The sequence below is a fragment of the Cervus elaphus genome, chromosome 21, assembly GCF_910594005.1.
Source record: "Cervus elaphus chromosome 21, mCerEla1.1, whole genome shotgun sequence".
In the NCBI taxonomy this organism is placed as follows: domain Eukaryota; kingdom Metazoa; phylum Chordata; class Mammalia; order Artiodactyla; family Cervidae; genus Cervus; species Cervus elaphus.
The window spans coordinates 31623038-31638167 of record NC_057835.1 but is presented as its reverse complement, the minus strand read 5'-3'; the positions used below and the strand labels follow the sequence as shown (position 1 = coordinate 31638167).

Below are 15130 nucleotides of genomic sequence, written 5' to 3'. Positions count from 1 at the left end.
GCCAATTTGTATTCCTTCCCAAGAGTCAATACCATTTTGAAAATTATTCACTTTACACTCTAAGTTTCCTGGAGCAAAGTGGAGAAGGTGATGGAGCAAAGTGCATTTTTTGGGGGGGTGGGGGTGGGAAGGGCTGTTACTCTCTTGGGATTATTCCTGTCGCTGCTTTCCCACTCAAGAAAGAATATCAACACGAATGTGTGACAATCACATCATAGATACTACCTGGACTTCATTTTATTTTTTAAAAGGCCTATTACTAAAAGTTAAAATGCTTTACTATTACTATTAAAGTATCTGTGATATATACCTCACAACTGTTAAAACTTTACACTATCTATAAGAAAGCTAATTTAATATTGTTTTTTGAAATAATTCTGATACAATTAAATGAAAATAACAAGAGAATCAAATAAAGGTTGCATTTAAAAGACACAGATTTACCAAGTATTTCCAGTTAAACATGAACTTAAAAACAAAAAACAACTGTGATTTAGCAATATTTAAAGAAAAAAAAAGACTTTAAATATATTTGATATTAAGTAAATTCCACTGTATTCGAAACTGGAAATATGTGTGTCAACTATTTACTAATTTAGTTTTTAGATAATTATTAACCATATCTGAAAATATATTCAAAAAATTCTCATAATATTAGCATGAAGGAAATGAAGCCTGAAGAATGCTGAAAAATCACCAACAGTGGTTTGATAAAAAAATAAAATTCTTGAAGGATAATGAACAAACTTCATTAGCCAGATACACTCACATCTGTGTTTATAATTCAATCAGTAAATTACTTGTTGAAAGTATTCACAGTACTTCATACTGAAGTCACTTGAGAAAGCCTAAGTTTAGCCAATATAAATAATCAAGATTTTAATTTTTAAATTTTTTGAAGTTATTAAAATAATTCCCTTTATTTCTTTATTATTTATTCTAACCAAACACTTACTAAAAGTCTACATTGTAAAAAATACTGACATAAGATATTCATTCTAAAGGAAAACCTACAGTTAAGAAGACACATTGCACAAGGAAGTGGAATATATTCCACACAAGGGAATAAGAGAGATAAAAGAATATGCAGGTAATCACTTTCAAAGTTTTCATTTAGAATGTTAGCCTGAAATCTGGACTCAGTACATCCTTACCTGGATGTGGGAGTGGAAAAACAAAGTGAAAAGCTTTGAAGCTCATTCTTCATGATAAAAGTGTTTGCAAAATCATACTCATAAATTATATTGAATATGCTTTCTTTACCCTCACAAATGCTAAATTCTGCACAACAGTTACATATCAAGTTTCTAATTTGTCTATACATGTCACATGATTCAGGTATTAGCAAACTGAAGAGCCAGTGAGCAAATATTTTAAGCTTCACAAGCCAAATACAGCCTCTGGTTGCAGTCACATATTCATCTTTTTATAACCCTTTAAAAAGCTGCCAGCTCAAGGGTTTCCTCAAAGAAAACAGGTTTTGGTCCCTGGATCAGTTTGTCAAACCTGGTTTTAATAGATTTTCTATTTATACTGATTCCTATTAAAAAAAAAAACAAAACCAAAAACCTGTACCATTAGATTCAGTGTGTAACAAATTTTTGCCATTTCTTTCACTTCTGGGGCTGGACCAGGTCCAAACACTTTTGGTGTGGAGATTTTTATTAAATATAATTATTTTTGAATCATGAGTTTTACTTCACCCCTAAATTAGTGATTGTGTCAAAATACTAAGTTTAAATTACTTTAAAATGTGCTCCATTAACCACAAGTGTTTTGTTAGACAGCTCAGGCTAGTCAGCAGAGATGCACAGCTGTCCATACCTAACTCCAGAGCTATCCACAGTGAGCACAATACATAAATGGCCTACTCTCTCCAGTTGACCAAACAATGCTAATTCCTAATTCTTTCGGTAGTTATAGCTGAAAGAGCTTTTTCCTTAGCTCTGTGAAAGAAAAACCTAAGCAGTGTCCTTATCAGGCTAGTGTTTCAGTTTGGGTTCTAGAGAAAACAAAGTTCTGGGAAACTATTCAAAGTTTAAAAGTAAGATACGGTAAACACGTTTTGTATTAGCAGAGCTTTGGTTATAACTGGAAATATTTTTAAATGTTTTGCCAAATATAAGGTAAATTCTTAATTGCTAAGTGGAGTATCAATTAGGAGAAAGTACCTTGGGTAAAGAAGGGGAACAAAATTTCCACCTACTGATGATGGAAAACAATAACTCAAAACTATCTTCCACCTTTTACTTCAAATCTGGTACAATGAGGTATAATCCATTTAGCAGTTTATGTCCAAATAATCACTTTAAAATAGTTTATTCGTAGTGAAGTTTCACTTTGTTGTTTAAAGATATATGACCTCTAAATAAAGTGATGTGAAATGTTTGCTATTTCTCTCTTACTCAAGAACTAATTGGAAATAGGAAGATAACAATATGCACATACAAAAACTGATATAATATTCAATGGAAATAATGAAACATACTTGTAAAGTAACAGATCCACAAACCCTTTACCTAGAGCATAAACTCAGAAATACAATCTGGAGAGAGACCATTTAATTATATAAGGTAGATGTGATGCCAGGAGGTATCTAATCTAAATTCTAACCCCAACCCAGTACTCATCAGTTGTGTAAAACCAAAATCAAGTTATTTAAACACTTGAGTTTTCTCAAATATTGAAAGAAATAAAAATAAGGTACCTAGGACACACTAACTAGTCAATCAACAATAGCTGTATTAATACAATTTAACTTGCCTTTTGAAAATATAAGTTTAAAATGTAAATTAATCAGCAAATGCATATAATTTCACTCAAATTGACTAGCCTGGATCTTAAGAGTATAAAGTCATGGTATGACACAGTAATTGTAATCAAGGACACAATAGGTTCAATTCTCTACCAGTTTCTATGTCAGTGATCATCAGATCATTTAATTTCTCTAACCTTGTTCCTTCATTGGTAAATGGCATAACACCTGCTGCTCTAATCAATTACAAAATTTAAAAAATCTACTTGTTAATTGCAAAGTGCTAAAGTATAGGAGTTAATCTTATTTTAATTTGAAAACAAATACAGAAAAGATTAAAAATTCTTCCTTAGAATTTCAATCATTTATAATTATCATTTCTTAGCCTTGTGATATAGGGCAATTGTTTTCTATTATCTCAAACAAAGTTTGAATAACAGTAAGAAAAAATTCATGATTACTGTTCTGACCTGAGGGCAATTCAGTACAACTCAATTATAACTGAGTCTTTCAGTTACACTAACTTAATACCAATTTTTACTTCATAAGTATCCAAACTTCCGAGAGAGAATACTGTACAATGTTTTAGAAGGTCAATACAAAAAAGGTTAAAGTATTATTCACCACTAACAGAATGTCTGCAGAGAAAACTGTTATCCATTAAGAACTTGAGGTACTTCAAAGTCCAGAACTAACTTACTGGATTAACAACAAAAAGTTGAGTTTAATATACTTTTAATGTGTATGTGAATTTTATTATTTTAAAATTATTATTATACTTCTTAAAAAGTGTAATACATGCAAATGTAATCACATAGATGTCATAAGAAGATGTAGCATTATACATTATACTCAATTAATCTGAATATTTCACCAACAATACTTCTTCATTCCTTAATTCTAGCAGTTAACCTAATCTACTTATTCAATAAATACTTAATGAATCCTGCTACATGCCAGATACAGTGCCAGTCACTGGAGACGGACAGAAAAAGATGGTCTTTGGCCTAGAGCATTTCACACCTTTAGGAGGGAAGACAATCTAGGAGGGAAGACAATCTAGGAAGGACAGTTACAGAAATGAGAACAAAGCAAAACAAAACACCTGAGTATAAACAAGAGGGAGCAAGTAACTGAGAAAATCAGCAGACTTCACTAAGCGACAGATATATGAGACTGTGCGTGTGTAAATCATACATATAGATAAAAAGTTTGAGATCATGAAAGAAAATATTCAGAAAATATTTAGGTTTTCAGAAAATAAGTCCTATTCCCTAGATAGTGTAGATGGATAAGTTGGCCAAAGATGAGTCAGGGACAGAATGGAGCCACTATGAATATATCCACTGTGGTGAAACTTTGCTAAGTCTTTAAACAGGACTATGGCAACAGACTACGACTTTAAGAAGACCACTGGGTGGCAATATGGAATCCCCAGTCAGGAAATCATTCCAACAGGCAGAGATAATGAAAACCTTACCTAAGGGCAGTAACAACAGGGACAGAAAAAGATATTTTATGTTCTTAGTTCTCTATACCTCTTCTCTGATCAACACAGCTAGGAATTTATTTCCCCATATATATATATATATATATATACACACAAGCAGACAAATTCAAACTTTGGTGTTTTTCCCAATTTATTCTTCAAATTTATATGCATAAATCACATGGCATCTTTTAACAGTAATTAAACCTGAATTTTCAATCAACTTCCTCGTTCGACTATTTCGAGGAACTATAGAGAACTAATTTTAAATCTTGAAGGACATTTACTTTTTAAATTACCACGAAAATTATTTTCTAAGATATTGAGCACTAGGAACAGAAGAAATACACTGCCACAGAAGTAAAAGACCAACAATCTGTTTTTAAAGCATCCCTGAGTTTGAACTGATTTCGCTCTAAGTATATAAAACAAACATTAAAAATCTTTCCAGACTAAAGAATATAATTTTTATTATTTATAATAGCAAAATCAGATGAAGGGATTTCATTTTAAAGCCATAATGTGTTTTTCGTTGAAAATTTAATTAAACAATTATTTCAGCTAGGTTAGTGCAAGAAGCTATAAATACTTGCATGACTTTAAATCTCCAAATAATTACTTCAAATATTTCACCAACAGAAGTTTTCACTAATCTACTTTAAAAGGTCAATTTGTAAAGTATTTTCTATTTCAGCTAAGTAATCACAACAAATTTAAATTTTGTAAGGCTTATCTTTAAGATTTCAGATAATTTTCAATTTTGCTCTCCAATAAAGCCAGTTTTCAATATTCTGTAGTGTTCACGCTCATGCTCAGTTGCTAAGTCGTGTCAGACTCTACGACCCCAGGGACTGTAGCCCCCCAGGCTCCTCTGACTATGGGATTTCCCAGGCAAGAATACTGGGGTGACTTGTCATTTCCTTTTCCAGGGGACATTCACAACCCAGGGATCAAACCCGTGTCTCCTGCATTGGTGGGTGGATTCTTCTACCTGCTGAGCCACCAGGGAAGTGTTAGTACCATTTACCCTGATTAGATCATTATTTTTAGTTATTACAGAAAGGTAACTGGTAAAAACCTATTCATTAGTACTGGCAAGAAGGTGGTAAAATATAGTCTCACTGGTATCAAACTTTTAAGACATCTCTTTAAATAGCACATTACATTGATTCATCATTGATTTAAGTGATTTAATAGAAATCATAAGACCTTTCATTTAAACATCACATTAAAACAAACCTTTTATAGATGTTTTTCCCCAACATAAGGAAACTTTTATGATACAATTTAAAAACTGGATTCACTAATGTAAATGCCCTTAACAGTCTTAAAAAAAAAAAAAAAAAGACTTTCCAATGCTTTATGTGAAATTGTATGCAGAATTCCAACATATAAAACACATAAAATGCAAAGCACAGCTCTGGTTGCTACACAGGTGGGATCCAGGTTACCCTCCCCAGGTCTCCCCTAGGCAGACCTGAAGCATCTCTGTGGAATGCCAAAAAACCAATCTTCTAAGTCCCTGTGACAAATAAATTATGAAATATCTGTTACCAAATAAAACAAGAAGATTCTTACAGGCAGCAATTCTCAAACATTTATAATCCATTAAAATTTCTTGAAAATAAAGTTTGAACAAATATTTCAGAAAATACTCATTCTGTACCCTTCCTTAGACATTCTATTTTACATTATAACACACAAAATATAAAATCAAGTAGCAAAAAACAATTCAAGTATTTAAACCAAATAAATTTCCCAAACTTTTCTAACAATGGAGACCTTGTTAGCAGAGTATCTACTATAACTCTTTATTAGAATTTCTCAAAAAATTGGAAACACTGCCATAAGGGATGTTAACTGAGATTAGTGTCTGGGCCCAAACAGAACACAGTACTGTTTATTTTGTTTAAAACCTTCACCACACCCCCCAACAAATGATCTTTCCCTACTTTCCAGTGATACATTCTTTCACACCTATAGGTGGAAAGTAGATTTGTTACTGTGACCACAAAGTTAGATTACATAAGCATGAAATAATTTTTTTCATTTTTTTTAGAAGTAGCCAAACTTCTAAAAAAAACAAATTTTATCACTCATTTTTATTTTTTCTCATTTATTTATTCCCTCTCAACATACTCGAGGGATGTAGATCAACTGACAGAAGGCAGTGTTAGAGAGAAATAAACATAGATTAGGTTGAACATAACCATAGTTCTCCAAAGTCCTAAAAATAATCATGTATTCCACAAATTGGGAACTACTTTTTGTTGAAATTTTCTCTGCAACTGCAAAGTTCTATAACAATATTTGGTTCCTTGTTCTTTTATTAAGTTTAAAAACTATCTAGGGTAATATTTCAAGGTACATTTTTTCATGCATCTTTTTATAAGGAAAATTAACAAAAGTAGTTTTGTTCCAAAATGTTGTCTCTAAAGAAACTGTTTAATAATGAAAGCTTATTTGTTAAATTTCCAGTAGTGATATTTTTATTAACAGAGATGCAGAAATGGAATACAGAGACTAAAGAATATCATTCAGTTTGGTCAATATTTAAGTCTAAATTATTCCTGTATTCACAAGATTATTTGTGAAAAATTCAAACGAACCTCAAAAGCCACTAGTTACTTGATTTGATGAAATTCTCTATGCTTACAACATATAAGGCAAGTGTGTTTATCATATCTTTAATTCTATTCCTTATTATCAGGTTAAATAGAAATTTTAAATATACTAACCAAAAATTTCAGGTACAAACTGTCCTCTCCCCAAAATTTCTAATTAAACCTTGTCATTTGCTTTGACTATGAAGACATGGCAGCAGCATTGAAAGATTAAATTCAACAGTCAATCTAACCACAATATATACAAAAGCTCATCTTTAAATCTTTAAATCTCATAATTGAGTTTTAGCCATCTACAATTTCCAAAGAATTCTCCTGTGTCATAAACCTGCAACTGTTACTCACTATTATGTAGGCACACTATATTAATACATGATATAGTTCCTCTCATTCAATTAAAACATCTATTTTTAAAAATCAATAAATATTGTTTCATTTCCTAAACATGGGACTGTCAGACTTACCTGATTTGTCTGGCTACTTAAGTATGGCTCAAAATCATCATCATTTACAGCATCTTTTTGATGAATCGAACCGTTTTGTACTGAAACTAAAAAATACGTTTGTATTAGATATATTGTAGTTATCTATATGAAACTCACAGAATAACCTAATATTTTCAGTATTTTTCAAGTCGGCTTGGAAAAACTTATCCCAAGTTCCTTGTTCTTTTCATTTAAAAACCCCCTTAAGGATGACTTAATTTTGGGTATAAATATTTATATGGCACCAAAAACTTACAAATCTTGTATATATAAGCCCAAGATCCCATAAACACAAACTATATATATATATATATATATATATATATACGCACTTCCCACTACTAAAAACATAACATAAATATCTCAATTTCAACACTGTAGTAAGCAAACAGTTAAATTTAAATGTTGGAAGGGTTTGCTAATGCTATATTTGAATCTAAAATAACCACTTCAGGCAGTGTTGTTGAGAAGATAGATTTCTGAATGTTCTCTACCTTTGCTAAATCACTGTAACTATTCAGTCCAATAAAGATAAATAAATAACCTTGTTTGGTAACCAAAGTTAAAATAAGTTTCTTAAGAATCTCCAGTTAAAAATTCACTTCAAGTAGTATCACAATAAAATATCATAGAAAACCTAAATAAAAAGGGCCTTAACACTAAACAATAAACAATGAAGACTTTTACAAGCAAGTACAAATAAAACTAAGACACTAAAGATAACCATAATATTCTTGCAACATATGAAAACACCAGTTAGAGGCTGATTTGTAACGCCATGTTTGTTCAGAGATCACTTCCATCAATGCTCTGTATGAAGCTGCTGTTCTGGAAACTGTCTCAGGACTCTTAAGCACAGACTCAAGGTGGTAAAAAGACCCTGGGTGGAGTCCCAAATCCAACCTTGAGAGGCTGGGAGATCTCAAGTTAATAACTTAGCCTCTCTACTCCACTTCCCTGTTCAAGGAGGTTATTAATAGTACCTACTTCATCTCATCTGAGTATTCAATGACAGTATTTAATAATCTTGGATATTATTATTACATAAAATATTACAAGATCCAAATAGGACTAAAAATTACTTTAGGACCACATTAACAAGTTTATGACTGACTAATCTCTTAGGAACAAAATAAAGCCCTTCAATACCTGAAGATTTATTGCTGAAAATACAATGTATTTTTAAGTATAACCATTAAATATAAAATATTATAAATTAAGGTTAGGAGCAATGGATTTAAGTTGTGTATTCTTATATAATAGCATCTCTATTTTCCCTAATTATTCCAACAAGTTTAGGGACCTAAACGAAATATACAAGTTGACAGAAACATGGGAGCAAAGCTAGAAAAAATCCCTTGTTTTTTGCCATCCTGGGTATCAATGATCACTCAAAAACTACTATTCTCTTAAGCCTTCAAAGTAGACCTCTCATGAATTCTCCACTGCCCCTCAAAGCCTCTAAGAGAAACCTGAAGGTCACCATGATCCTGGCTCCACTGAGGTGGTTTTACTGTATTTGATAAGGACTGTATCAATGCCAGAGCTGAGCTGAATGTGCTCCCCAGGATTTAAATATGTAACAACTACAAGAAACAAAATTAAAGTGGAGGGTACTTTAAGTTATTTCTGGTAGACTAATCATTTCAGCCCAAGAGATTCTAATGTATCTGCTCTTTACCACTCCTTTATCAAAAAGCTAGTTATGCCTGATCCATTAATCTGAAAAACATGTCTTCACCACACTCCTGGACTGGTACTTATGTGTCACTGGTATGTATTCAACAGTATCTGAAATAGCTACCTAATATGAAATCACTTATACTCATTATAGAGTCTCAGAAAGTTATTCTACACTGCTGTAAGTTTTTTTAAAAGTACCTGCTTAAAATTAACCTAAATATATATTATACTACTATTCTTACTCATTTCCTGTTCTTTCTCTTCTTCTACAAGGCTGAGACTAAGAAAATATTCTCATACACTAAATACAGCACTAAATAAATACAATCCAGTCTTTTATAAATGATGCATTAAAATGTCTAAGAAGTCCTAAAAGATTATCAATGGACTATGTCAATCTAAGGAAAAAAATGTTTTGTTTCAAGTATTTCACTCATACTGATAAGCAATTTGCATCAAATTAGAATCTGAGTAAGAAGCTAGTCCTTGAGTCTCAGAAGCATACCTTTCTTAAGGAAATTCAATTGTCTTAAAGACTTTAGGTTTTGAACATCACTTAATGACAGTCTAATGTCTTGGAGCCCAAAAGCCATTAAAAAGTAATGAAATCCCAGCCAATTCTATAGTCTGTACAAGTTCTTCAGGGAAAAAAGAACAGATGACTTACATGATTCTTCGCCTGTTTCCTCTGCTCTATGAAGCAGAGTCAAATCAAGATAGAACATGGGCCTTAGAAGTCAGGTGATTCTTTGCTCTGGTCCTGACTACATCAAGTTAGGAAAGTCAACAGATCTGTGCATCATGTTTCCCCACCTATAAAAACAGGGACAATACCATATACCCTGTATCTCCTTATAGGGATGTTTTGAGGATTAATAAAATGAAGCCTATAACAACAGTAAGTGCTTTGCAATCATTTCCAGAGGGGGTAGCGAGGGGAGAGGATACAAAAGATACTGCCAAAATACAAGGCATTTTCCATTGCTTTTCTGAAACACTAAAAAATAGTCAAATTTAGCCTAATTTTTTTTTTTTAGCCTAATTTTTTAAAATTGTGGTACCAAACAATGAGCATTTCCCTCTGCTCGGAGGGGTAGGAAAGGAAAGGATGGAAAAGATAAATTCCTTTCCAAATATTTGCCTATTTTTAAACTTAAGGGAAAGGAGGAAGCAGGCAGCAAGGCCTGAGGCCACAAGGAGCCTGGGATCTGACACTTTTTATCTGTGGTGCCTGCAGGGAAAGGAAACACTTTAATACACTTTTTAAAAGTATATACACTTTTATTCCAGCAAGCAAAAATTCAGCTTGTTAATAAATAAAATGATATTAAGTCAGCCTTAAATTATGGGCCAATAGATACACAATTATCCTTAAATTTCTACTATCCTGCAGTACTACCCTGGCCAAGAATAACAGTTCTAATACTTAACACAGTGACAATCTATCAATTAAAAAGAATTTCAACTTATAAACAAGTAAACTTAACAGTGTTATTTATGCTACAAAAGCATTTTTGCCTTACAAAGAGAGTGATACAGAATTCTTTGCAAATTTTTGATCCTTCAGTGCATTTAAGGACATACAGAAAAATACTCAGTAGAAAATCAAGACAATAAAGCCAGGTATCAGGCTGATGCTGTCAACTGAAGACTATTAAGAAAGGAAATTCACAGTCCCTGAAATCATACTAAGTCAACTAAAAAGGAATATGCTTTTCAAAACTTTGATAATTCCTCAGAGACATGCATTTTTCGTGTGTTAAGGTCTTGAATTTAATTTTCATACTCATCCTTAGAATACTGGGCCTTAGGTTCAAGGAAAGTCTTTCTGCTTCATAAAAATAAACAAAATAAATATAAAACGATTTTACTAGCTTGAAAACCAAGTCAACTAACGCAGAGCAGCTTTTTTCAAACACACAGTTACTCAGAGTTATCAGTTTGCTGGAGGTGCTGCCTTCTTGTAATTCTCCCACAGAGGCATAAAAATACAAGTAATGTATATGTGTATCTGTGTACTTGGGAGTATCCACCAATTTACAGCATCTTATGTGTTAGTCGCTCAGTTGTGTCCAATTCTTTTGCGACTTTATGGACTGTAGGCTACCAGGCTCCTCTGTCCACGGAATTCTCCAGGCAAGAATACTGGAGTGGGTAGCCATTCCCTTCTCTGGGGGATCTTCCTGACCAGGGAACGAACCCGTGTCTCCTGCATTGCAAGCAGATTCTTTACTGTCTGAATCACCAAGGAAGCCCCAGAAGCATCTTAAGTCATTATGAACACTTTTAAGGCCAGTAGATTTTTTTCCCCTCTTCCATGTCTTAGGCAACAGCTTTCCTGCACCTTAACAACAGATTAGGTGAGGCAGCAAATACAATGGCTACTAAAGTGGTGGGCTATTTTAACTACAACAACCCTCAAAACATACAACAGGATTCAAGGCCAGAATTATTACTTTTATTTAACAGGGAGAGGGGAAATTCTGACCAAGAGGTGTAATGTGCTCAAGATCACTTGGCAAGTCAGTGGCCACAGGCAGTATTAGAACACAGGTCTCCTAGGGATCCTAGACTACTGGATCCATGGGTAAAACCGTGAACTGAATAGTAAGAAAGAAAATTTCTTTGAATAAACATTTATACAAATAAATACTTTGTATGTGTGTCTAAATATATCTAACAGAGGTGATACTGATGGATGAAAATAATTTTAATAACCTAAAATATTTGTAGTCAATACACAATTTTGTTTATAGGAAATCGGTATCTCTAATATCAATGATGCCATAAGGACACACCTAAGTTAAATGACTATGTCACAAATCATACTTATAGTAATACAGTAATGCTTTACAATGCTGGAGATACTCTTATCTTGTTTTGTCAGACAAGTACTGCATAGAACTTGCACACTTACCTTAAAGCAGGTAACACAAAACACTTAGCATTTCAAATAGCCTTGCAAAGTGCCACCTCCCCACAGATCTAGGATAAAATAATTTATGCTAGGCAATAATGACCACAGATTTCACATATGTCCAAGTCTATATACTTTCTAATGGGCAGACCAGCACAAAAGAAATGAATGGATCACTCTCTCTAAATTTTGAAACCAATTTTTAAAAACTCACATAAATTAATATCAAGTTGTGAGCTTTATGCTTACAACACAGAAAATAATTCTAAATTAAAATTAGTCTAAAAATTAAAATTGCTGTTTATATATAATCAAAATGAAGCAATGAATTTATTACCTAGTGCCATTATCTAGCATGCAAAAATTGTCAAGAAATTGTATAACTCAAAGAAAATTAACTAAACTGTGTATATGGAACCCAAGCCTTTCAAATTTATTGAAATAGCTAATAAAAACCCTAAAAATAAAAAGGGCACTAATAAAAATATTGAATTTACATCTAAAAGGCTCTGCAGATCTTAATAGGCAATACTTTGTAACAGAAATAAAAAACAGGAAGCTTAATTCTGTTTAGTCTAATTTCAAGCCCTATTATAAAATGTAACAAATACATAGTTCACTGCAATGTTATTTAATTGGCACTGTCCCAAGAAAGCAGTTATTGTTCTACACTTACAAATGTCACATGATTAATGTCATGTTTCAGTCAGCTGACTGTATTGTTCCATATTAATAAACAAAAAATACACTCATTTTTAAAAATGCTTGACTTTCAGTGTTACTTTTTTCCCTTCTAACTAAAGAGTAAACCACATAATCCTGGCAGGAACCTCACAAATTATTTCCTTCTCAGTCATTTCTAAAATACCATATTGAGTCAAACCTTTCAGGGCTAACAGCAACATGACATGCCCGCTCAGTTCTGATCTCTAACAGGCTATTGCCTCAGTGTAACTGACTTCAACAGAACCAGTGATTAACAATACAATTTTCACCAATGTAACAGAAAAATTATGTGGGTTGCATGTTTCGATGTAAACCAGACATGTCGAGGACAATGTCCACCTATCTACATGCATTTGTTGAATCTGCAGAACTTACCTAAAACAAACTGTAAAATTAAATAAATGTCACTACAATTCATAACCAATACCTCAAGTGAAGTACAACTAATGAAACTGTTACTTGTATCCTTTTGATTCCTATAAAAGTGGCTTCAAAGCAAGGAACTACCACACTTTCAAGACAGCATTTGGCTGCCTTAGCTGTGGTGAACTTTTTCTAATCCTGCATTTCCAAAAAAAAAAAAAAGATCAAAAACAAAAAGGTTTTCACGTAGTTTAAAAGTATCATCAAACTAACAATAAGAAGATAAAAAATATCCGAACTCACCTTTATTTCCTTGCCCTTTAGGTCTCTGTGTAGCAAGGTGAAAGGTGTAGTAATAAGAAGGAAAAAAAAGGGGAGGGGGGAGAGAGGAAAAGTGTGTTAACCCGAGACGTTACCGGAGACAAGTTATTTTAAACAATCCGCGTAGGAGTGAAACCCACCACATCCTCCATCGCCAACGATCTCCCCACAATCCCGGTCCTGAAACCTCCCACCCGCCACTCGGAAGCCGTCTCCCCGGGCTCGCTCGCTCTCAGCCCCGCGTCTGCCGCCCTCGGGACGCGTCCGAAGGCCCCGGAGCGCAGTCCTGCCCGCACCCTCCGCGGCCCCGCGGCCGCAGGCTCCGGGGCTACGGAGCACGCCCCGGCCCGGGCTGCGAGACCGCAGCAACTTGCGCCCCGGGCACCGTTACGGGCCGGGCAGCGGCGGCGACAGGGAGGAGCCGAAGCCCCAAGCGAGGGTGGAGCTCCGCGGCTCGGGCCTTAGCCAAGCCTGCGGCCTCTGCTCCCTCACCTGATCCACGCTAGTGGCTGACATTCTTCACCGCAACCCGAGAGCTGCTGCTGCTGCTGCTGCTACCGCCGCCGCCGCCGCCTGGGCCTCTCCCCGTGCACTCACAGCAGTTGGCTGCCGCCCTCGGCCGAGAGGCTCTTCCTGCCGCCGCCGCTCGCTGAGAAGCCAGAAAGACGGCCTCGCGCTCGGGAGTTGGTGGAAGGGGCTCGTCTCTTCCGCTTGCACGCTCCTCTTCCCCTCTCGCTCTTCGCTTCTCGGGTCCACAATGGCGGACAGACTCCCTGGTCTCACTTCCGCTCCGAGCCTCCCTGACCTTCCGCTCTCCACTCTGACGTCCGCGCTCACCTCGCTCTTCCTCCCCCACCCTCCCGCCGCCGACCTTGGCTCCGCCCCCGCCTCGCCACGTCATCGGAGACGGGCCCGCGCGGTCGGCCTCTTGGCGCAGGCGCCGCGGTGGGCGCGCGCCAGGGAGGCTGCGAGCGCCAACTTCCAGCGGCGCGTCTGTGCTTTCCTTCTGTCCGGCTCTGACGCCGCTGGGCGCGCGTCGAGGGGCGGCATCCGGCGCATTCTGAACAGGAAGTTAGCCAGGGAGGCTGGCGGAGTTGCCCGGGATTCTAGAGCGGGGCCGGCGCGAAGTGAGGGTTGGCTGGTAGGAACGCCGCAGCCGAGCCGGGCCCAAGCCGCCCCCAAAGCCGAGGCCTGCGGGGGGCAGTCAGCCGCCTCCGGGACCGAGTTGCTGGCCCGGCCGGGAGCCAGCACATGCAGCGCAAGTGGCTGTGTTAGAACTCTGGGCGCCGACACTTAATAGCACATAGCGGGTGCCCCGGCGAGTGCGTTCTCGCCAAGCCCCAGGAGCATGGCAGGAATAACTCATGTTCTGCCGTTCCCTCTGAGTTCAGACCGTGCCCTCCCCTGCCGATGATTTTGGTGAATGAATAAAGTTACTTTGGGAAAGGTAAACATGGTTGCAGAACGCTTTTTCAATCCTAAAAGGACAGACGTTTCAAGGTTCAAGAGAAACCGAGAAAGTTACTCTTCTGCAAAACCAAAAGAACTGATTTGCAACATTTTGAATGTTTGGTTAAAATTACGTCTTTGCATTAAAGGCAAAGACTCCTTGCCTAACGCGTGTGAATGTGGACTCTTATGTAAAGGAATAACTTAAATGGCCAAATCCTTACCTCAAAACCGTCGCAAAAGTGATAGGTTATAAGGTGTAAAATTGTTAAATTATAAGATTAACTTTGTGTTTAACAATGCAACAGTATTTTAGAA

At 35.9% G+C, this 15130-nt stretch overlaps 1 protein-coding gene across 10 annotated transcripts in view; it reads right to left on the bottom strand.

Annotated features, from left to right (window-relative positions):
* The window catches only part of YTHDF3 (YTH N6-methyladenosine RNA binding protein 3), a 33423-nt gene extending 19285 nt beyond the window's left edge, over positions 1–14138 (bottom strand). For 2 of the 10 annotated variants that reach the window (XM_043879312.1, XM_043879314.1), the window contains exons 1-5: positions 13856–14138; positions 13346–13370; positions 9704–9849; positions 7333–7418; positions 5722–5766 (exon numbers count right to left, since the gene is read on the bottom strand). In XM_043879312.1, coding sequence (XP_043735247.1) covers positions 5722–5766; positions 7333–7418; positions 9704–9761 — 189 coding nt within the window. In that variant the 5' untranslated portion in view covers positions 9762–9849; positions 13346–13370; positions 13856–14138. The remainder of the gene's footprint in view (positions 1–5721; positions 5767–7332; positions 7419–9703; positions 9850–13345; positions 13371–13855) is intronic. The other 8 variants (XM_043879313.1, XM_043879318.1, XM_043879316.1 and 5 more) reach the window with 8 other exon arrangements.
* Between the last annotated feature and the right edge of the window lie 992 nt (positions 14139–15130).